The sequence below is a fragment of the Sturnira hondurensis genome, unplaced genomic scaffold, assembly GCF_014824575.4.
Source record: "Sturnira hondurensis isolate 20B ecotype Veracruz unplaced genomic scaffold, ASM1482457v3 Scaffold0006413, whole genome shotgun sequence".
Taxonomy (NCBI): Eukaryota; Metazoa; Chordata; class Mammalia; order Chiroptera; family Phyllostomidae; genus Sturnira; species Sturnira hondurensis.
In genome coordinates, this window is record NW_028079044.1 from 52290981 (window position 1) to 52313818 (window position 22838).

The window sequence follows — 22838 nt, forward strand, 5'->3', positions numbered from 1 at the left end:
TCCCGGCTGGCGGTTGGAACACGGACCCAAGAGCAGCGAGAGCCCGCCCCCAGGAGCCCGGGCATTCACAGGGCCCGCCTGCTGTCTCGGATGCCGCCCAGCCGCTGGCGCCACGAGTGACCCTTACACATCGCCCTGTCCACCCCCCGCTTTGGACCCTGGCTGCCACGTGCCTGCGGCCCAGGGACGGCACGGTCTGTCCGACCCCGAGAGGAGGAGGAGATGCCGTTAATCTGAAAAAACAGTTCGGGGGGGGAAAAAGTTTTCTCTAAAATAAAGAAAAATACTCTCCCAAAGCTGCAGCACCAACAAACGTGGCAAAATCACCAGACGCCCCAATACCTGAAGGCGCCTGGAGACGGAGCCTGGTGAGAACGTGCCAGCCGCTGGCCGCCCGACCACTATCTGCGGTGCCAGATAAGAGGCCGTCAAGGGCAGCAGATACCTTAGGGTTCAATTATGCTTTAGAAAAAATCCTAAAATCTTTCCCTAAATTTCTTATGGTGGTCTAGATTGTAAATCTGGTTTACAATTTAAAGAACATGCAGAATAATATACTTGCAGAGTAAGAGTTGAAATTAAAAAGGTCTTTTTCAATTAAAAAAATTCAAATGATTTTTAATTGTGGGAAAAGTGAATCAGTGTGGTGTTTCTGCACAAACCAGCCCTGCCGCTGAGACGCTGCTCATCTGAGAGGGTCAGGTTGGTGCGGTCACTGGAGAGGCAGCCCCTGCCGGCCTGGCTGGGGTCTGGCGCCCCGCCGCCCCCGTGGCATGTGTGCGCCCAGGGGCTCAGCTCAGACCACGGACTCCGTCTCAACGGTGCCCTGCAGGTGCTCCTTCCGGGACAGCCTCAGCACTGTGGGCTTCTCACCGCTGCTTTCGCCCGCGGACTGGGAAGACAGGCCTTTTTGCTCTTCTTTGGCCTCTTCCGACACCTCTGGGTAGATTACCAGGAACGTGGCTGTCAGGAAGCCCAGGAATGAGCCCACGGAGGCCACAATGGGGATGACACGCACCGTCCCCACAGCGTCGACCACACTCCCGAGGGCTGAGGCCACCAGGATCTGGGAGATGTAGACCTGGCAGGAGAGGATGGCGCAGTCGATGCCGAAGCCGCGCCTGGAGTTCCCGGGGCTGTGCTGGATGTACTGTGGGGAGAGAGCGCAGTGAGGGCGGGGTCCTGCCGCCCCCCACAAGCCCACAGGCTAAAGGTGAGCTCAGAGTCTGGAAACAAGAACCTGCCTCACTCAGCAGCTGGGCAGCCACGGGCCCAGGGTACCCACCATGGGCTGCTTCCACCCACTGTGCTGGAGGCCCTGGCCATGGGACAGAAAGCGAAGCACACAGGAGCCCGCCACACAGAGGGCTGACTGCATGTGCAGCCAGTCCCCAAGGACCCAGGGCCATTCGGACACGACTGCAGGTGGGAAGGCTCCGCGCCACCTCACTTCAACTCTGGGCAATGTGCCTGTGCTGACGTTTGGACATGAGGTGGCCAAGCACGGTCCCCACAATTCCGAGGAACCATAGTGATGCCACGGCCGGGTTTCATGTCTTCTTATGAAACTAGGTAAGACCGCCCTGGCTGCTGCAGTTCAGTGGCTTGGGTGTCATCCCACAAACCAAAAGGCTGCAGGTTCGATTCCCACTCAGAGCACATGCCTGGGTTGTGGGCCAAGTCCCTTTCTGGGGGCAGGTGAGAGGCAACTGGTGGGTGTCTTTCTTGCACATCAATGCTTTTCTACATAAGACGTTGCAAACTCTGTCCTGTGGTCTGTGACAAAGTGCCACTCACAGGGGCAGGCGGCTTTTGGATGTGGGGACGACAGAGGCACACTCCCCATCTTGGGCTGCTCATGCAAAACCCATCCCAGAAAGGTGTGGACCGAGGACAGATGTGCACAGGCCCCGGGCCAGTGGTCCCTTGCAGCAGGGGCAGGGGCTGTGCAGGAGGACCCCACCCCAGGGCCAGGCAATGCAGCATGCTGCAGGGCTGAAGACCCCCACAGCCAGCCGGGGACTGTGGGGACGGGAGTGGGGGCCGGGCAGCGGCGAGGCCGGGGAATGGCGGGGCCTACCCCTGGCCTGAGAAGCTGGACGATGCCTGTGCTTCTATGGCTTGGTCTGCACTGGTTTTCCGTGTGAAACTGGAAGTTCTCCCTCCTGGAAACCCACTCAGCCTGGGGGTCACCCACATTTTGTGCACTGTCATGCAATCTCGTCCTTCTTTGACTAAAAGGCCGGTTTGGAGCAGAATGCTACGTTGGATCTGCATTAGTTTGGACTTTGGCAAGCAGCCAACCACAGCCAGTCACTCTGCTTTAGCGACTGTGTCTGTGAGCAGGAGACCCACCGCCTGAGGGTCAGGAAGGAAGAGGCAGGAGTGTGCCGCCTGCCGCTTCCCCCGGAAGGGTCTGAGTGCTGAGTGAGAACCCCCGTCTAAACCTGCACCAGGCCTGCCGAGCATAGGGAAGTGGCCCATCTGAACCAAGGGGGCTGCAGGTGTGCCACTGACAATGAATGCCAAGGACTCGTTGAGAATGCAGAGCATCTCCATTTTGTATATTGGGTACACATAGAAATAATGATGTTTTGGATGTATGGGGTTAAATAGGCCATCACAGCTGAAGTCGTAGACTCGCCTCAGTCCACAGCGCCCCTCCCCAGGAGCCTGTGTGTGTGTGTGTGTGTAGCCTGCAGGCAGGTGCCAGGTGGTCCAGGTGTGCCAGCAGCCAGGTGGCTAACGGAGCAGAACACTTGTGGCCACAGAGCCCGGGGCCTTGGACTGACCCGGCAGGTGGCAGTTCTGCTGGCCCTTCAGGGCCCGCTCAGAACCGGAGACCCAGGGGACTGTGTGTGGCTCGACCGTCCTGTGGCAGTGCAGAGTTCTCGGAGGGGAGCGGGCCTGTGCACAGGGGTGGAAGCCCGATGGCCTGGGGACGTGCACTGCTGGCTGGCGGCCCCACTCGGCAGCCCCCGGCAGCCCCTGCCAGGGCAGACGCACCTCCTTGACGTCGTGGTACTGCCCAAGCAGAGCGTAGGGGCAGTAGGAGATGCTCATGGACACGACGCCCATGGTGCTGATCGTGGCCATGGCGACGTAGACGTTGGCAAACATGGCCATCACGGCCGTGCCCACGGAGAAGCCCAGCGTCCCCAGCACGTAGATGACCCTGATGCTCAGGTCGTAGTTGTCCAGATACTTCTGTAGCAGGGCTGCAGAGAGAATGTGGCCACAGGGCGGTGACCGATGGGCATGGGCATGAACCTGGGCCTGGCCCTGCACCTGGCCCGCTCAGAGGCAGGCAAACACCCCTCCTCCTCGGCCCCGCTGCTGCCTATGCTGCAAAGTGCTCCCCCACGTCCAGGGACACCGGCGCCTCGAAAGCGGGCCTTGCCTTGCCCTGCCGCTCCCCAGGGCCTCCCTGCCTGTAGGCAACTATGCCCAGTCCTGCCTTGGAGACTCAAGCTGCTACTGGCTCCCTCACAGGCGGCTCCTCGGGTCTGGAAGGGCAGAACCCTGCTCGTCCCGCCTGACCTAGCAGTTGAATGCTGCCTCCTCTAGGAGGTGCCCAGACCTGCCCTGAGAACCCCTGACCCAGCACCGGCAGCAGCGTGACAGTTGTGCCGGCTGCTGGGGGCTTTGGGGCATTAACCTCAGCCGCCCTCTGGCCTAGGCCAGGCCACCATGAAGCCGGCCAACGCCTCCAGGGTTCGCGCAGACGGGCAGGCCCTGACTGCAATCATGCCTCATTTCCAGGTGAGCCCGGGCAAGTGGCCCCCAGGACCGCCAGCAGGTCCCACCACACTGTGTGCCCTTCCTGGGCCCTGTGGCCTCCCCACTGCACCCCATCGACCTGCCCAAGGTGCCAAGGCACCCCCTGGACTCAGCCACTGCATGCCTGCCACCACCTGGGCCCGACCCTGCTCAGGGCCCCTCTGAGGATGCCCTGCAGGGGCCAGTGCACGAACAAACTGCAGGACGCCTAGCCCTGGTGTCAGGCTGCAGCAGCTTCCCTGAGACAAAAACACTCGCGTGCCCCTGCCCCTGCCCAAGGGCCAGCTGGCCCTGCTCAGTCAGGGAGAGTCCCCTTCTAGGAGGCAGGGTGCCCTCTGCCACATCTCCAGTCCCTGAGCACCTTCCTGGGGACCACTCACCTGAGCAAATCGCGCCGGTGGCTGCATAAATGACCAGGCCCCAGCAGCCCATCTTCACACCAGCATTGTAGGCCTGCAAGGCCGTCGAGTTGGAGGGAGCCTGCTCCAGAAATGAGACTGGGTTCAGGGGCGGAGGCCAGCACCACACCCTCTGGTGCAGTGGGCTATTGTAAGGAGGGTGACAGACACTGCATCGAAAGGAGTCAGCCTTCCCCCAGGTCAACCCGAAGCAGGTGTCTGCAGCCTTCCCAGCCTCGGCTATCTCAGAGCCCAGAGGCCACCTAGCCAGATCCAAGGTGACAGAGCCCCTGGTGTGAGCCAGCGGATACATGGGACAGAGGTGTGGCCAGCGGAGGCCACCCACCAGCAGTAACAGGCGGCTGTTCTATGACACTTGGTCTGGGGCTGTCTGGTGGGGCTGTGGAGAGCCAGGGTCATGTCTCTACTCAGGCTCCTCAAGCGCACGCCCTGTGACAGCCCTTGGAGTTCCCAACTGCTGACCAGGGACTGGGACTAAATGGCCCCTAGGGTCACACGAGGGCCCCAACATGTCACTGGGTGTGCACCAGCCGCCGCCTGCTGAGAGCCAACTGACTGCACCGCACAGCGCTGGGACTCCAGGAGGCGGCCTCAGGGCATGGGGGGCCCCCTTGCTCAGCCCCCGGCTCACCTTGGGGTCGCCCTCGAAGATGACCTGGCCCATGAAGTCGGTGTAGAAGACAGCCTCAGCGATGACAGAGAACCAGGTGAGCAGATGGCACAGGCAGAGCCGGGCCAGCGCGCGGGGCATCTTTAGCATGGACAGCCAGAGCAGCCGCACGGTGGTCTCCCCCTCGCCCTCCTCGCTCTCCGTGTCCCCACTGCAGGTGGTGGCCCCGCTCTGGTTGCGGTGCCGACTCCGCTGCCGCTGCCGCTGCTGCAGGTCGTACAAGTCGCTCATACTGCGTGAGGGCTTGATCAGGACCACGGCGTTGGCGCGCCGGTAGCGGTAGCGGTGGGAGCCAATCTTGCCGTAGTAGGAGAAGGTGCTGGAGGCCTGCCGGTGGAATGCGTGCCTGCGCCGCCGCACGGCGCTGGACGCGGACGAGGGCTTCTGGTCCACCTGGGGGCAGCCGTGCGGGCCGTCCTTCAGGAGCGAGCCACTGCCGCTGCCGTTGGGGACTTGGGCTTCGTTCACGTGGTTGTCCAGCAGCGTGGTGTCCTCTCTGGCGGGGTCCCTGAGCAGGGAGGGCAGGCGGGGCAGCCTGGCCACGGCCAGGTCCTGGCTGGTGCTGTGGGGGGTGCTGGGGCCCGAGGCGTCGTGGAAGATGGAGGGCTCGATGCCATGCAGGAAGAGGAGCTCGGGCTCCAGGCCAAGCGCAGCGTCCGGCATGTGCAGCACCGAGTCACTCTGGCTCCGCGCCAGGACCGAGTCCGGGCCGCCCAGCGGCAGCTCGTGCTCTGACTGTACCTCGTCGAGGAGCAGCGCGCCGCCGTCCCGGAGGCCGGGGTGGGGGGCGGTGGGCGGGGCGACCTCCACGCCGCGCTCCTGCTGGGGGCTGTGCTGCTCCTCCTCAATGCTGAACAGGTGCAGGGCCACAGACACCGTGAAGATGACGGCCGCAAAGAAGAACAGCACCTGGTTCTGCGTCCGGAACCAGGCGCCCAGGAACGTCTGCGTCCAGTCCAGCCCACCCAGCACGTAGCCGACGGCCCCACCGAGGCCTGAGCAGGGGGAGGGGGCAGAGCAGCCAGTGAGCAGGCCAGCGCCTGGGCCCCCGGAGGCAGACGGGCCAGGATGGACCCACCAGGGTGTTCAGCCTCAGTGGTGCTGGAGCGACCACCCACATCACGTCACGAGCTGGGACACTCGTGCCCGTGCGTGAAAGGGAGAGTGAGAAAACACAGAGCAAGATGCTCCAGCCACCCCCGGGTTTGGAGTTCTGACCCATGAGATCGCTGCCTAACAAATGAGGACGGAAGCGAGTGCCCCCGCGCTCCCCGGGGCACTGGCCACCGGCGCAGGACCAGGGCGCAGGCACTCCTGGGGGATGTGAAGGCTGTTGACCAGCACGTCACCCCATCTTAGCACTGGGCCCACTAGGTCAGGGTGCTGGCCCCTGTCTAGCCACTGACACGGGGCACACTCTTACCAGCAGAGAAGGCGTGGATGTTGAGGGCCATGTCCTGCTCCTCGCTGTCCACCACGTCGAGCAGGTAGGCGCGGATGGGCCCCTCAGTGGCATCGGCACTGAAATCCAGGACCACCACCCCAACCACAGTGAGGACGATGCCAATGGGCTGCCGGTTGGGGACATCGCCAAGGATCAGACCTGACGGGCACAGGGCGGGGCATGGGGGGTGCTGTCAGACGCCAGATCCAAAGGGTGGGTGGACAGCCACCTCCCGGAAGAAAAGCCACATGCCAGCCGTAGCCAGAAAGGGCATGGCCCTCAGCACAGCGGGGGCTGCTGCACCCCCACACCTGCCGTCGCAGGGCTGTTTTCTTCCCAGGCACACTGCCCACTCGGTGCCTCTGTGGTCACACAGAACACCCACGTGCATGCACACACTGAGTGTGGGTTTTGACGGCAGCCTCTCTGCCAGGGGCCCCTCGAAGTGGAGTGCGTGTGTGGCCTGGGGCCTGCGGGGATGCCCGTCCCTGTGCACGGGGGCACGGGCGACGGGAGAGCAGCACTCTGGGCTTGAAATCAGGGACAACGGCTGGCGGGGCTGCCCCACAGGAGGAGTGTCGTTCTGCCTCCAGCCCATCCCGCACAGGCCTCTGCCCCCACGCAGGCCCCGCGGGAGTGGAGAGAGGCCTCGCCAGCCACACCATCACTGGCTCTCAGGGCTTCACCCTTGGGGCTCCACCTCCCGGACCCCCGCTAAGACAGAGGCGGACACAGACTCGGGCAAGCTCCCGTGTCTCCCGTGTCTGGGAGCACAGGTTCAGCCTCCGTTTTAACAAGTCCCTGCCAGAGAACAATGGTTTGTTTTCAACAGTTTTGATGGGTGCCCTCAGGGCAAAACTATTTTCCCACATACAGCTGCTTTAATTGAAAACAAAGCAAAACAGAAAGGACCAACCGTGAGCACAAGAACAACAAAACAAGCAGCAAGCGGGGTCTGGGCTTTCTCTGTGCCAAGTGCGCAGAAAAGGGACGATGACCCCTGAGCCAACAGGACGTGGGGCCTCGACAGGAAGTGCCTCCCTGTGAGCAGCCCTGGGGCCTTCCCACGGGGCTCGCCGCCAGGCTGCCGAGTGTGTCCACCGTGAGGCTGCGCCAGCCCCTGCGCACGAGCAGCACCCCTCGGGCCTCGTGGGATGAATGCCCCCCACGGCCCCTCCCCAGACACCCCAGGGTGCCCGGTGCAACTCGGCCCACTCACCGATGGCAGAGCCGTTGAGGAACAGCGCCACGCCGAAGAGCACGCCCACACAGAGGGCGAGGATGAACGGCCGGCGGCGGCCCCAGCTCAGGGTGCAGCGGTCGCTTGCGGAGCCAATGAGGGGTGTGAAGATGAGACCGAGGATGGGGCTCAGGAACCAGGTGAGACTGTAGTACTGCTCCGGAAGGCCTGTGACGGACGTGGCGTCAGCCCCGCGGGTGCACACACAGGCTCGCCTGGCCCGGTGGGCGATCTGCTGCCACCGTGTGCGCCTTGGGGCACAGGGTGCTGCCGGTGGCCTGCACACGCCCCTGACGGGCAAAGACCCGTCAGGGCAGAAGGTCCCACCTGTGAGGCTGGCGACTGGGAACCGGCTGGAAGCCCTTGTGCCCACGGATGGAGGGGAAGTGCAAGCTCTGCCCGGGTCCTGCAGTGAGAACCGGGGAGCCCCAGGGCTCAGGCCAGGGCTGCCCGATTCCAAAGTCCCCGCGGCACCACCCCCAAGGCTGGCGCTCTGCCACACAGACCCAGTGCCCACAAGGGGAAGGGAACAGGAGTCCCGGGCCTTCGCCCGCTGAAGCTCCACACAGCCATGGAACAAACAAGCCACAGTGACAGTCAGCTCCAGGGCTTTGTCTCAGGCACGGGCGGCGGAGACAAGCTCTGGGTATGTGACTCGCAAATTGGCCAACAGGGTCTCTGCTGGGGGAAGCCAGGGGCCTCTGGGCTGCCATGCTCCCTCCCCGACCTGGGTGGGGAACCCCAGTGACAACCCAGCCAGCTGGAGACTTTGTTCCTGCACCCCTGGGTGCCACACTTCAGGGCCGGCTGACTCAGAAAACAGGGTGCTTCGGCACACCAGAGCTCGCCGGGGTTACCCTCCTACGAAAGGCACCGAGAAACAGAACAGTACGCTGACTGCGATGGGGCGGTGTCGGAGGAGGGGAGCACTTTTCGAAACGGCTAACCTGCACATGGAAACACCTGCGCGTCTTGTCCAGAAGCCGAGCAGCCACCGGCCACCCCTGGCTCGGATCGGCAGCAGGCTGGGTTCTGCGGCCGGGCCCAGCAGGGCAGAGGCTCTGCCAGCCACGCCGACCCTGCCCATGTTGAGGGGGACTGTTGGGGTCGAGCACCGCGTCTCTCACAGATGACTGCATGGCCCAAGTTCCAGGAGGAATGAGGAGACTCCGACTTCAGCTGTGATTTTTAAAGACAGCCCCACTTTACTAACAAGTGCTGGCGAACGTGCGGACAGGCGGCTCTTAGTGTTCACGACGTGCGTGTGCACGGCAGCTCCGGCCACGGCCGTCCTCTCCCTTGGTCCTGGCCTTCCTGCTACAGGCCATGGCCAGTCATTACCGCAGCTGGGACAGCGAACGGCGGCTTCAGGGCCTGTGCCCGGAGAGCCCCGTGCCCACCACCCTCACCACACCCACACAGCCGGGAGACACCTCGGAGGCTCTGGGTCCCAGGGAGTAACTGAAGCCTGACAATGCTACCCGGGGTCTTGGGCACACGGGCCCACCCCTCTCCCCCAGCTCACTGCTTACTACCCCCCTCACCCCCTACACTGGCCAGCACGGGACATGCCGGGGTCTGGCCTGACACAAAGCCCGTGCCCTTCCCCAGGCCACGCTATGACATAAATGCACATTGACCAGCTGGCCTGTGGGGGACAAGAAGAGTCACCCCCACTAGGGGCACTGTGGGAAAGTGTGGCTCTGCCCCTCTGAGAGGGCATAGCACACGGATGCCCAGCAGCCCTGGGTAGCCTCCTGTGCGGCAGGTGCCCAGCACATGCCGGCGGTGGATGCTGCAGCCAGGCTCCCGCCACAAGCCCCCAAGACACAGGTGGGATGATGTGGCCCCGGAAGTGGCTTTGCTTCTGGGCACACACTTGCGGCCCAAGGAGCCCTGGCAGCACTGGGAGCAGGGAGAGCAGTGGCTGCCCCACGCTGGGCTCCTCGGGCCCCGGGCAGCTCGTGCTGTGTGGAGAGATAGCGCCGGTGGGCCTCTGCACAGGCAGGCGCTGTGCCACGTGTGGGGAATGCAGGACACCCTGTGTTCCGGGCACATCCCCAAGGACGAGAGGCCTGCAGAGACCCAGAGCCGGTCAGGCTGGGGCCAGTTGGGGAACCCCGGGGGGAGCCCGCTGGGGGCAGAGGCAGCCTCTGCCTCTTCCTTCCCTAGTTCTCTGGACGCCACTGCTGGGCTGTAGAGAGGCCACAGCCGCTAGGACGGGGCCTGCACCTGGCTGAGCGGTCCCAGGTGTGGGACCTGCTGAGGCAGTGGCCCGGCCCCACCCACGCAGGTACCCTGAGCTGGACACAGCACAGGGACAAGGGGTGACAACTGTCTTTGTCTAAGCAAATTGGTGAGAAAGGAACCATTTCCCACCACGACCTCAACGCTTGAGCTGTGAGCAGGAGCACCTGGACTCCCAGGGCAAGGGCACAGTCCCGGCCTATGAGGCTGCCCCTGGGATGCCGCGGGCATGGCCTTTCCCAGGCTCCAAACAAACACCACGGACGCAGTAAATAATTTTTGTTTTCTTCCAGGCGCGAGCAGAGCAACAATGGTGGGACCAGGATGGCTCCCGCCCACAGGAAGTGCTCAGTGTGTCACTGCTTGTCCCAGGGCTGTGTGAGGTCACAGAGGTGGTGGCCATGCTCAGTCACTCTCAATGGCTTCCATTCAACAGGACGTCTTTCTTTGATTAACTGCACTTCTGGGGGGGGGGTCCTGGGGGATGGGGGTGGAGCATTGCCTGTGTGGGTCCAACAAAGCCCCACGTGGGGACAGGGCCTCGAGCTCACTCAGCAGACCCAGCCTCCCTCCCACCGACAGACGCCGTCTCCTCAGGTCTTGCCTTGGAGCGCTGCTCTCCTGAGAACTGGCTCTCGGTGGACAACGCTCCGGAGCCTCGCCAACCTATGGAGACTTCGAGTCACAGAGCCCTGCAGGGAACCCCACCTGAAGTGGCCCCACTGAGGACCAGATGTGGGAAAGACACAGTCCCCCCCACCCCAGACATGCACAAGCCCCTGGCGGGGGATAAGGACTGGTGGCTCAAGGGGCAGGGCCACAGGAAAGGGCACCCCGAGCAGGAGTGGTCTGTCTGCACAGGGCCAAGAGGGGTAGAAGACACCCCCAGCTGAAGGCAGGCCACAGAGCTGCAAGGAATGTTCCAGAATGTTCCAGAATCCCAGAGCCACGGGAAGTAGGAAGGAGGGATGCAAAGGAAGGGGAGGGAGCGTGGGTGCTTTTTCTGGGGCTGCACAGGGAACAGTGATCCCTCACCACCCTGCTTGGGAAGGAGCAGGGACTCGCCTGGGGCCAGGGCTGGCAGAATTAAGCCGCCTGGGCACCCTGCTGTGCTCCCCCAAAGCCGCATATCACAGTGATAAAGAGCAGGAGCTGCAATGGAAGGTCTGGTACCCCTGGTGTCTGGGGAAAGGACGCAGGCAGGGCCATTTGCTGCTGTGGCCCATTTTCAGAGCAGGCCTGTGACCTTGTGAAACCTGACTGCCATTTGACTCTTCCGAGCTTGTCCCCAGGACTGGAAAGGACCGGAAAGGACCAGGAAAAAAGGACAGATCCGACAACTCCCGACAGCCACAGGCGGAAGGTAACATGGGAATGGCCTGCAGCCTCGGCTCCCACGCCCCACAGCCCAGGGCAGGCCACAGCCAGCCCCTGAAGCTCAGAGACCTGGCCCTCAGAGCTGGTGCAGGTGCGCATACCCTGGGGGCGGCCTGGTCAGGGAGGGCAGTGCAAGGAGGTACTCTGGATGGAGGCAGCCATTCAGAAATGTTGCCATCAAACTGACCACAGGCTCCATGGACCAATTCCAGCAAACACCGAAGGTCTTTCCTCTGGTAAAAGCACCCCCATGCCGGTTGCTGGCCCTGAGGCCGGGCCTGGTCTCCGGGGAGTGACTGGGTGGGGCCACCACCAGCCCTACATGGGGCTCCCCAACAACGTGCTGACCAGTGTCCTGGCCCTATTTTAAATGAGGGGGAGGAGCCTCAAAAACCCAGCTGAGCGCTGTGGCCAGAATCAAGCAGGACCTGACCCGCCGGAAAGCCAGGGGAGCACCCTCCTGCCCCTGGGGTGCCTGGCTCCAAGTGGCCCACACAGGCCATGACCTCGTGAGGGCGAAGGACAGAGCCTGACACCGTCCCATCTCTATTTAGCACATGGCTCGTGCCATCGGCTCCTGCCAGTGCTCTGCACACAGGCTTTCCCACCTTCCTCAAGGACAGTCCTCACTGTGCCACATTCCTAGGGCAGGAGGGCACCCAGAAGGGGCCTCGCAGGGTCATCTGCAACACTGAGATGGCCAAGGACGCCAGTGGACAGAAGCAGTGGACACAGGCGTGGCCCCAGCTGAGGAAGGCCAGGTCTTGGTCTGGAAAGGGGCAGCAAGATAAGAGCCGAGCAAGAGGCCGACTGGACGGTGACTGACACCTGAACAGGGCGGGGTTCCCGGTTCAGAGCAACACAAGAGCAACAGACCGGGGTTCCCGGTCGCAGCCCGGTACGGCAGCACACGAGCAATGGAGCACGGCCAGGAAGGGCTGCACCACCTCCCGAGGGCCTGCCTCACACCCTGTCACAGTGCACAGGGCCGAGATGACCAAATGGGAATCAGACCCATTGACTCAGAAGGCCACACTCCCAGGACACTGTGCCAGGCTCAGCTCTGGCCCTCCCTCCCAGCCAGTGGGATGGGTTGTCCTGTCTGGCTAAGCATGTGTTGCTCCCCCGGACGCTGCTCGGCCCCGAGGACAGAAGCTGAGTCATCGCCTGAGGTGCCTGGTGCATGTCCCGCCGGTGGGTGCGAGCAGAGGCCCGGGTCTGGGGCTGAAGGAGGAGGGCTGGGCGTGCCCCAGAGCTGGAGCCTGAGCCTCACACCCACAGGCGGACCTCCAGCAGCTGGACTGACAGGAAGGCAGCGGGAAAGAGCCTGTTCTGCTCACAGGCTGCTCCCTGTGCATTCAGGGGAACCAGTCAGGAGCGGGAGGCACAGGGCAGGATGAAGCGAGGGTGTCAGACTGCAGATGGGCCCAGGTCTCGAGGCCAGGAAAGGGGGAGGGGGCACACAGTTGCTGGGCCAAAGCTCCCCACCCCCCTAGCCCGGTGGGTCGGCACCAGGACTCACAGTGACAGCACAACAGAGTGGGAGCGGATGCACGCCTTCCTTGGCTGGCACTGGCCCCACCCCACCTGCAGCAGTGCCCCGGTGACGGGCACCACCACCTCGTCCCACCCACGCGCAGGCAGGTGTCCAGCCCTGACCACCTCAGACAGACACGCCGACGGCCTTTCCCCGTTTCCCTCCCATGAGCTGCCCCGACATGGGCCTGCAGAAGTCCTGCTACGAAGTGACTTCCAGTTCTATACACTGGGCGGGGGTTTCTCCGAGTTCCCGTGGGATGTTCGGAAAGGGTCCGCAAGCTAGGGGTGCTGTGCGCCTCTTCCATTGAAAGGTGGCCAAGGCCACACACGGAAACCAGGACAAATTCCTTTCCGCTCGGACGTGCGTCTGTGCGGTGCGGGGTGGTGTCTGCATGACAGGAGTGCCAGGCCCTGGGACGGTGATTTTGCCAGTGGGCACAGGCTGTACTGGCTGTTCTCACCGGCACGGCTTTCCCTGTCTGCATCAGGTCAGGCATGCACTTGGCCCGTGCTCTCTGCCACTGTGACTTTGAAAGTGACAACGAGCTAAGTCTGAAACCTGCTCTCGCCTAATGCAGCGCTGACTGTTAAGGCTTCCACACACGCCTGGCTGCTTTATCAGCGCTCGGGTGTCCCTGCAGCCACCTCCCTGGAGTGGCCTACGAGGCCCCCTATGATCTGACCCCGACCTACCAGGAGCAAGATTGCTCATACCACCTCGACACGGCCGCCCCATTGCCCCCCCACCCCATGCCCTGCCCCGTCTCTGCGCCCAGCTGGGCAGCTTTCTGTCCTTCTCTTGCTAGCCCCATGCTCGCCTTCAAGCTGGGCAATGGCCGGTGGTCAACGGATCATTCTGGACTTCGATCCTGCAGCCATAAACCCCAGCCATCGTGCTTGCCCCAGGCACTGCACCCACGACGCAGCTGACAGTGCCCCAGCCTGGAGCCCCGCAGCCGCACACCCACTCCCAAACCTCACTCCACATTAGGCCAGTGGCAGGGCTGGAGTCCCTGCCACGGTCTGTGCCCTGAGCCTCCAGCGGGCCGGCTTGCCTCCGGCACGGTGCCCGGCATGACTCCAGTAGGGCTCAGCGTCTAATGAAGAAGAGCAGGCACCAACTCCTTGGGGAAAGTGACTACAGTTGATACGTCGTTGTTTCTAAAATACAAGGATGGAAAACACAAGGAAATCCCGATGTCCCAAGCCAAACACAGATCCGTGTACAGGGGGCTTTTGGTTACTCTGGTCAACAACCAAGAGGTTCTGACTAAGTCCTGCCTAAACCCACGGGTGTCCTCGTGGTGGCTGGAGTTTTCCACAGCGGTTTTGAGTGCATTTCCGAAGTGTGCCGCTGGCCTGGCCCGGCAAGCTCACCTTCCAGGACGCCCAGCAGGGACACAGGACGTGTACCGTACCCCTCCTCTACTGGATGGGGGCGGGCGGCCGGCTGTCTGCAGTCAGGGCCACACGAAGCACGTCAGGTGTCCTCAGGCTCTAGGCGGAGTCCGGGCCAGCACAGGCCCTGCCACCAGCCCCCAGGGCACCCAAGGCAACTTGCCTCGCACCAAGCGGCCCAGATGCTGGCTGCGACCCAGTGGCCATGAGACCTTGAGAAACGGGGCTGGTGTGCCGTAGGAAGCCCTCCTGCACAGAGGGAGTGGCCACAAGCCACCACGTCTGCCTCCCCAAACAGGAAAGCACGAGGCCCCTGGGCAGCCGTGCTCCAGACAGAGAAGTGCAGGCTCCCTCTGCTACGTGTCACCACGCTGAAGGGCAGCAGGTGTGCCGAACTGCAGGCGCCTCCCAGGCGAGGGGCGGCGGGAACACCGCACGACGGCCGCTCCGGATGTAAGTGCGCCCGCAGCGAGTCCCTGTCGGACGCACTGTGCAGGGAGAAGGGGCACTGTGCCTCACCACACACCTGGTCAGCAAGCTTTGTGCACACCTGGGAGGGGACGCCCGTGGGCTCAGCCGGGACACTGAGAGCACCTTTCAGCGCATGCCTACATGTGCGTGGAACAGCAAGGTGCAATCTCACTGCATCCCTGCGAGCGCTGGGCTGGCGCCCTGAACTCCCAGAATGGTGTTTGTTGCATGGACTCAGCTCCAGGTTGCTGGCCAGGTCACACCCCTCCTGCTCCTGCCCTGCCAGCCTCCATGGCCACTTGCCTAGTACAGGGAGTGGGGGCCAGTGGCCAGCACTACGGAGCCCCCCCCCCCCACCATGCAGTGTTCTCTGTGAGGCAGGTTCTCCAAGGTGAGGCTTCCCACGGCCAGAGGCGAGCATCAGGTTCTATGTGAGCTCCAACCTGCCTCTGGGAGGAAGCAGACTGACCTGCCTTCCCTGCGAACAAACCTACACCCCCCCCAGGCGCCTAAGTGGGGGTGGGGGTGGGCTCCACCAGGAGAAGCTTCAGGGTTCACTCTGAGAACCCAGCTAGTCCGTCAGACCCAGGGGCAGCAAGACATCCTTTCTTCTTTATATGATTTTCCTTTTCCCCGGAGGCCACTTCCGGAACCAAGAGGAAAACAATGCGTGTGTGTGGCCGGCGCCCAGACCCCCCACCCCCACCCCCGGGAAACACTGTGTGGGAACAGACCTTGCCAGCAGGCGACAAGCCCAGGAGGGCTGGGGCAGGCTGTCCCGGAGTTTCCTTTAAGACAGACCCTACATTCCCACCTGATCCTGCCTCTGAGGCGCCCCGCTGACCAGCAGCTCACCTACAACGCCTACAGCTGGTGCCGGTCTACAGCACCTCTGGGCAGCCCACCCTGGGTGGGCCGTCCCTGGGTGGACACTGGCTCTGCGGGGCCCAGTGCGTCACACCTTTGCCCTCTGCTCTGGGGCAGGACCATGGGTCTCCCCATCAGAAGTCACCTTAGGCCCTGGCTGGTGTGGCTCAATGGATTGAGTGCCAGCCTGCGAACCAAAGGGTGGCCAGTTTGATTCCCAGTCAGGGCACATGCCTGGGCTGTGGACCAGGTCCCCAGTAGGGGGAGCTTGAAAGACAATCACATGTTGATGTTTCTCTCCTTCCCTTTCTCTCCCTGTCCCCTCTCTCTAAAATACGTAAAATTAAAAAGAAAATAAGAAAAAAAAGAACCCACCTCAGCACCGACAGAACAAACACCCAAACATCCAAACCCCTTGCCACAACTGGTTTCTAGGTGCTGCCGGTCTCCTTTGTGTGAATGTGAGCTGGGGCCTAGGAACACTCCTTCCCACAGTTCCCACATCAAGGACAAGAGCAACAACAGGTCTCCAGTCCAGGGTCCAGGGCGGTCTTGGCTCCAGGGCCAGACAAGGGTGAGGCTGATGTGCCCACAGACCCTTGCCGCCCCCCCCCGAGATGATGTGAGGGCAGACCCCCAACCCCTCTTGTACACAAAAATTAATTCAAGATGGCTCTGGCTGGTGTGGCTCAGTGGCCGGAGCGCTGGCCTAAGGACTGAAAGGGTTTGGTTCCTGGTCAGGGTCAGGGCACATGCCTGGGTTGCAGGCCAGGTCCCCGTCTGGGGGTGCTCAAGAGGCAAGTGATTGATGCGTCTCTTGCACATCAATGTTCTCTCCCTCCCTTCCTGTCTCCCCTAAAATAAGTAAAATCCTAAAATTAATTCAAGATGGATCACGGCCCCAAATGTGAGCGCTAAAACTATAAAACATCTAGAAGAAAACGTAAGAGAAAATCATTACGGCCTTGGATTGGGCAAAGACTTCTTAGTTAAAACAGAAGAGAACAATCGAAGCTACAAGGCATACCAGGTCTGGTCCAAATTTAAAACTTATAACTTCAAAACTCTCCCGAGATAACAAAGGGAGGCCACAGACTCGGGTCCGACACTCGCACGCAGTGTGTGACATGCAGTGTGTGACAATGGACCGCTACAAGCAGCCTGCGAAGGACCCGGCGCAACACAGGAAGGCAAACCTGATGTGAACACTGGCAGGAAGCCGAACGCACCCTCGCTGAGACGGCACAGGGACGCCCAGGCAGCACACCGAACCACATTGCCATGAGCACAGTCACGCCAAGGATGGGAGAGACAGGGTGAGAGACAGGGGCGCGGTGGCGGGAGGGAGTGGCCTCTTCTTACCCAAGGAGCCCTGCACTCTGCAGGCAGCGCCACACCCAGGCCTGTCCTCGCAGGGGACGAGTGGCTGGGCGCTCAGAGCAGCTTGGTTTCTGGTGGCCCTGGACGGCCACCTGCAGAGGGATGGCTGGACAAGGGGGTGTGCCCACCCAGGACCTCGAGCCAGCCCTACAGAAACGAAGGCCTCACTCCTCAGAGATGAACGGGCATGCACGGAGTGCGGCGCTGAGCCAGGGCCCGGGCGTTGGTGCCGGGGTGGGGTGGACCGGTGTGAGGGCCACTAAGGAGCCTGCTGGGCAAGGACAGCACTGCTGGTCTTGACTGCGGTGGCGGCTCCACGCCTGTGGCCACGCAGCCAGCGGCTCCCCTGCTCCAGGACCAGCAGCAGCATCGCACGGACATGGCCCGGCAGAGGGCGCTGGGCACTGGACCTGGCACACAACTTGTTAAAGAAACTCCGACACAATCAGAAGGCTCTGATCACCAGGCCGCCCTTCTGATCGCGATCCCGGCCCACCCCGAGGAGTAAGTTGGACTTTGTTGAGGGCACTCCATCTGAACGACGACGTAACCAGACAGCCATGCACACAGATGGGGTCCCAGAGGCCCGCCACACCAGGGCGGGCAGTGGGGCCAGCGCTCTGCTGGTTGGGGCCTCCGCCCGTTCGCGCAGAGTTGGGGAGGGGGCTCACGAGCCTTCGCAGGTTCCTGCTCGTCACTGACTGCTCCGTGCAGTGGGGCTGAGTTAATCCTCACCGAGCACTTTATTTATGACATTTGGAGAAAGGAGCATTCCTTTAAAAAACTGAAATAAGTAGACTTAAAAAATATTTGACCAAGCACGTGGGAAATTCTAGAACGAAACTATGTTTTAAATGGCTTGGTCCCTTACTCAAATCTCTTCTAAGCCGGAAAATTACAGACTTTTTAACTTAACAGGAACATCAGACCTACTGACAAAACCCCAAGGGCCCAAGGTGCCCCCGAGGCCAGCCCACCGGGCCTGCAAGGCCCAGGACTTCTGGGAAGACCTGGCGCTTGGCCACGAAAGGCCCACAGCAGCCTGACACTTATGTCGACAAGACCGATGGCAGCAGGACCCTAACGAAGTGCCAGCCAGCGCATTCTACCCCCGGCCTCACTCTTGGTCTGGTTGCACGCACCACCCACACTGGCCAATACCAGTGTACTCGCCCAGACCCGATTCCATGGCAGCTCTGGGACTGTCCGCTCCCCTGCCCCGGCTGCCAGCAGGGGAAGGGCTCAGGAAGCTGGGGGGAGAGCAGACCAGAATATGGTCCCCAGGGCCCCTGAGCACACTCCGGCCCATGCTGGGTGGGCAGCGCTTACCAATCTGCAGCAGGATGGGTGTGACCAGCGCTGTCTCCATGGCGTAGCAGAACTCCCTGCCAAACATCACAGCCCCGTGCATGACCCACAGGCGTAGGGGGATGCGGTCGATGGAGCCCTCGCTGACGGTCTCCTCGTGCGGCTCAGTGTCCGTGGGCTTCTGCAGCTCGGGCAGGGGCAGCGGCAGCTCCTGAACTTGCATGGATTCCGAGTCGGCATTCTGCGGAGCCATTCTCATCACCACCAGGGGTGGGGGTGTGCGTGCGTGTGTGTGTGTGTCTGCTCTACCGCACCCACCACTGCCACGTATCTGTGCGGGTGAATCGGACGTCTCCTCTGCTTCCACTATGCTCCTCAGCAAGTAACACTTATATTCCTCCTCACGTAGCTTGCCACAACCGATGCAGCTCGCAGCAAAACAAAACGATTTTTGGTTGGATTTTAAACATGTGGCTTGTTGGATTACTGTGAATTAGAGTTAAAAATCCATAATTGCCATTCAGTTAATACCAGTTTCATCATTATGACTGAGGCGGTGCAGAAGCGGCTTCCCTGGCTGCAGACAGGTGGCACGGCGACACGGGAAGGGGGTCCGCCGTTGCTCCCCATCGAGTGACTGGCTGATCTGCAAAAGGGGGACAACCCAGCGGGGTCAGTGGGGCCACTCAGGAGACCTCTGGCCACACTGGTTCTCTGGTGCTCCCTCTGGGTCACCTGCAGAAAAGAACGAGCCCTCGTTTCTGGAGATACACTGTCCCCCTGGGGTTTCCTCCTGCGGGGGACAAAGCCAGGACAACAGAGGGGCGCTCCCAGGCACGGGTGCCCTGTACGCAGGCCGCGTCGGCCTGTGGGGGTGGGGAGGGTTAGGCTGCGAAGGAAGCAGGGTGCTGCTGGGAGAGGGGGCAGAGGACAGCGGAGCGAGGTCCGGAGACGCTGTGGCTGCCTCGTCTTGGCTCGGGGCAGGGGCGCCACTCAGCCTCCTACAGGGCAGCAGGGGATGGGCTACCCTGCCCGAGAGGCTGGGCGGCGCGGCTACCCACTGTGCCAGAGCTGAGACTCTGTGCTGCGACCACGACTGAGACGTTTCAGGAAGGTGATCTTCAGAAACACCGGGAACCCTTGGTCGGGACATCTCGACTCAATCGACTGCTGCTTTGTTTCCCTACACCAGTCTTCACTCAGAGCAGAACAGGAGAACACAGTGAGCTTGAGCCACGTGCTCCTGGGAATGAGGCAGCTGTCTCCGGGGCCAGGTCACTAACAGGGAGCAGGGGCCACAGCCGATGGAAGCTCTCGGGGAGTACTTTCCAGGAGACAGGAGAGTAGGACTGGCAGGGACTGACAGGCCCAGCTCAGGCCCCGGGCCAGCGCCTCGGGCTGATGCGGGGCTCCGCCCATGGCTCTGAGGAACCCGCTCGAGCCCCGAGCGACTGACCTCTCCGCTTTGCCTGCATGAGCCGAGGCGGCGCAGGACTGAGCACCGAGGGGTGCAGTCACTCAGCAGGACCATCTGACCACACCATCACCCCGGAGTTCCGTTTCAGTGCCGGGGGTCTCCCAGCAAAGTCCCAAGACCAGCCTCAAACACACGGTGAAAGGGGAGACGCGCACTGGATGGCGTGCCCCGCGCTCCATGCTGTCTGCAGGGCCCCGGCAGCCGACCCCTCGCACCCCCACGCAGTCAGGCCAGCAGCTCCAGGGAGGTCGGTTGCAGCCGTCTGACTTGTTGGCAGAGCCCACCTCGCACCTGAAGCCCTGCTGGGTGGCTTCCACGCACACTCGGGTCCCACTCTGACCTTGTCCATACACGTGGTCGCCTCCGAGAAAGGAGCCTGCCAGGCCGGGACCCATGTCCTGGGCGCCAGGTGGGACAGTGATGCGAGGTGCTGGGGGACCCTGTCTGAGGGCTCGTTCCTGCCCCAGTACTGTTTGTGGGGGCAGAGGGAGGGACGCACCCTTCTGGGCTGGGCACCCTGCTCCCCTCTCCAAGTGTCCTTCATCTCCCTCTACCCCCACCTCCTACCTGCATGAGCACCACACTCAGTCCTAAAGTCTCTTCTCAAGGTTCCACCCTCCCTTACAGAACTGCTGCTGACCTCCCTTCCCATCGAAGGCTCTCACAGCCCCTGTCCCCGGGGGCACACAGCTCTACCCAGGGCAGGGGAGAAGCCCCCTGGGAGACCCTATCAACCAGCCTGCACCTGCCCCCACAGCCCCGCTGTGCCCAGCCCCACCCCAGGAGCCTGGGAAGGTCACTGAAAGAATGAGTGCAAGGTCCTGACCAGTGTGGCTCAGTTGGTTAGAGCTTCGCCCATACACCGTAAGTTCACGGGTTCAGTTCCTGGTCAGGGCACAAGCCTGGGTTGCATGCTCTCTGGTTGGGGCCCACAAGAGTCAACCATGGAGGTTTCTCTCCCTCTCTCCCTCTCTTCCCCTCTCTCTAAAATCTGTAAGCATGTCCGCGGGTGAGAATTGAAAAGGAAATGAATGAACGAAGAAAACCAGCAGGCCAGTACTTCCTAGGGACTGTCTGCACTGGAAAGCCACCCCCGCACCCCCACAGCTGTCACGCCCAGGGGATCTGGGCGGCCAGCTGCCAGGCTCGGGCCTCCCGGAAGTTCTGGTGGAATGGTATGAGCGTGGTGCGGGGTTTACCTGTTAGTCAAGGAGCCTAGGCATTCACACAGCTGGCTTCCCTCCGTCAAGTGGCGCAGACGCAGCGGCCCAGGGAGCAGACAGACCTGACCCAGGCAGTGTCTCTGTCACCTACGTCAAGGAGAACGACAAACACCGTTAGCACCTTCCCTCTGCAGTGCCCGTCTGCACGGCCCCCCACGGGGCTCTCGGCTCTGCGAGCGGCGAGGGCATGTGCCGACATTTCCAGAGCGAGCTGAGCTGGAAGCAGCACTGAGCAGCCCTTCCGAGTGCAAGTGGACACGAGGCTGGACTGCCGGCTCTTGTTAGAGACGCGTGGACAGGAGCCCCAGTTTAGAGTCGGCAGACCGGCCACCCTGGACGCCTTGGCACTAACCACGGCTTGAATCCAAGCTCCTTGGTCTGGGCCAGAGCAAAGGCTCGTGTGAAAATTAAAAAAAAAGAAGAAGAGATTCAAACCTAAAACTTGCGCTATTCGGGTTGGACATTTCTTACATCAGCATTCACTCAGCGTAGCTGGCAAAATCCTGAAGCACCACACCCAGGCAGGGTATCAGCATGGGCTCGCTGGGCTCCCGGCCACCTGCGGGGCACAGCCAGTGCCAAGGAGACGGATCTGAAAGATCCCCTGACTGCCACCCACAGATGACTGCTTACGGAAAAGACACAGAATAAGACACTCTGCAGACTCACTGGGAGGGACCTCATCGGGCACCGAACTGCAAGCGGATGCGCGGCTGTGGGCAGACCTCAGAAACCCCGCTGGGGCGGGCGGTGGCTGCACCTGGCGGGAGGCGGCTGTCCCCAGGCGCAGACAAGGCCGGGACCCCATAGGCTGACCCTGGATTCAGAGTCCATTTTGTCTTTCCCTGAGTATTTCATTAGACACCATAGTTTTTTTAAAAATATATTTTATTGCCCTAGCTGGTGTAGCTCAGTGGATTGAGCGCGGGCCTGTGAACCAGACGATCACAGTTCGATTCCCAGTCAGGGCACATGCCTGGGTTGCAGGCCAGTTCCCAGCAGGGATGCATGAGAGGCAACCACACATTGATTATTTCTCTCCCTCTCTCCTTCCCTTCCCCTCTGAAGATAAATAAAATCTAAAAAGAAAAAATATATTTTATTGATTATGTCAAGACACAATAGTTTTTTGTTTTTAATTGCTTCCTGCCTCAAAAAAAATTAAACCAATAAAGTCAGACCCCTTGAGGGTCGCACCTTCACTCATCAGCCAGTGTCACCCAGTGGGGCCACTGTGGCCGCACCCCTTTTTGCAAGCCCTGGGATTTTGTAAGCATTTCAGGGCTGCTACGAACCATTCAGAAATCCAGCTGAAGCTCCGCACACTGAGAAAGGGGGACTGCCTGCAGACCTAGGTCAAGAGCACAGACTGGGCTATGCTGACCTGGCTGGACGTTTCTGACAGAAGGCTGCAGTGAGGGGTGGGGCCGGGGTTGGTGTCCCACGTCGAGTGCGCCATCGGAATCTAACGCACGGGAGAGCAGGACCACGTCCCACAAGATGCTACGCACACAGGCCACTCAACGGCCCGGTTGCCAGCAGGTCCCTGTCAAAGTCTGGTAGGCACCGTGCAGGGCCCTGCTCCGCACTCGAGGGTGGTGGTGAGAGGTAAGGAGCCCCGGCCGCCTCTCCCAGTGGCCAGCCGGCTGTTTCAATGTGATTTCTTTCTAGGTCTGTCCCCAGCACTTCAGGGTTCCTCCTTTACTGGGTGTCGAACCTGCACCCACAGGTGGCTCCGTCTCCCAGCCCCCCGTGCCACAGCGTGCCCCTGGCCTGTGTCCGCTGCCTCCCGGCCCCGCCCTTCCCCGGGTACTCTCACAGGGCTGTGTGGGGGCAGTGCATGGGCTCGGGGACTCTGAGAGCTTGACGAGCCCCAGGGGGAAAGCTTCGTGGCGCTTCCACTGCGACTCGTTACCTTGGCGTCAGCCCGGGGAGCAGCTGTCGCAGGCTGCAGCCCCAACCCGCCCCTGAGGAGGGCTGCCGCAGGACTTTCGAGGC

The 22838-nt window shown here is 61.8% G+C and overlaps 1 protein-coding gene across 2 annotated transcripts in view; it reads right to left on the minus strand.

Moving 5' to 3' along the window:
• Positions 1-267: 267 nt before the first annotated feature.
• SLC45A4 (solute carrier family 45 member 4) overlaps positions 268-22838 on the minus strand; it is a 51090-nt gene continuing 28519 nt past the window's right edge. For both annotated transcript variants that reach the window (XM_037048621.1, XM_037048622.1), the window contains exons 2-9: positions 20817-20927; positions 18162-18786; positions 7533-7721; positions 6293-6472; positions 4831-5864; positions 4161-4260; positions 3007-3218; positions 268-1150 (exon numbers count right to left, since the gene is read on the minus strand). In XM_037048621.1, coding sequence (XP_036904516.1) covers positions 797-1150; positions 3007-3218; positions 4161-4260; positions 4831-5864; positions 6293-6472; positions 7533-7721; positions 18162-18399 — 2307 coding nt within the window. In that variant the 5' untranslated portion in view covers positions 18400-18786; positions 20817-20927 and the 3' untranslated portion in view covers positions 268-796. The remainder of the gene's footprint in view (positions 1151-3006; positions 3219-4160; positions 4261-4830; positions 5865-6292; positions 6473-7532; positions 7722-18161; positions 18787-20816; positions 20928-22838) is intronic.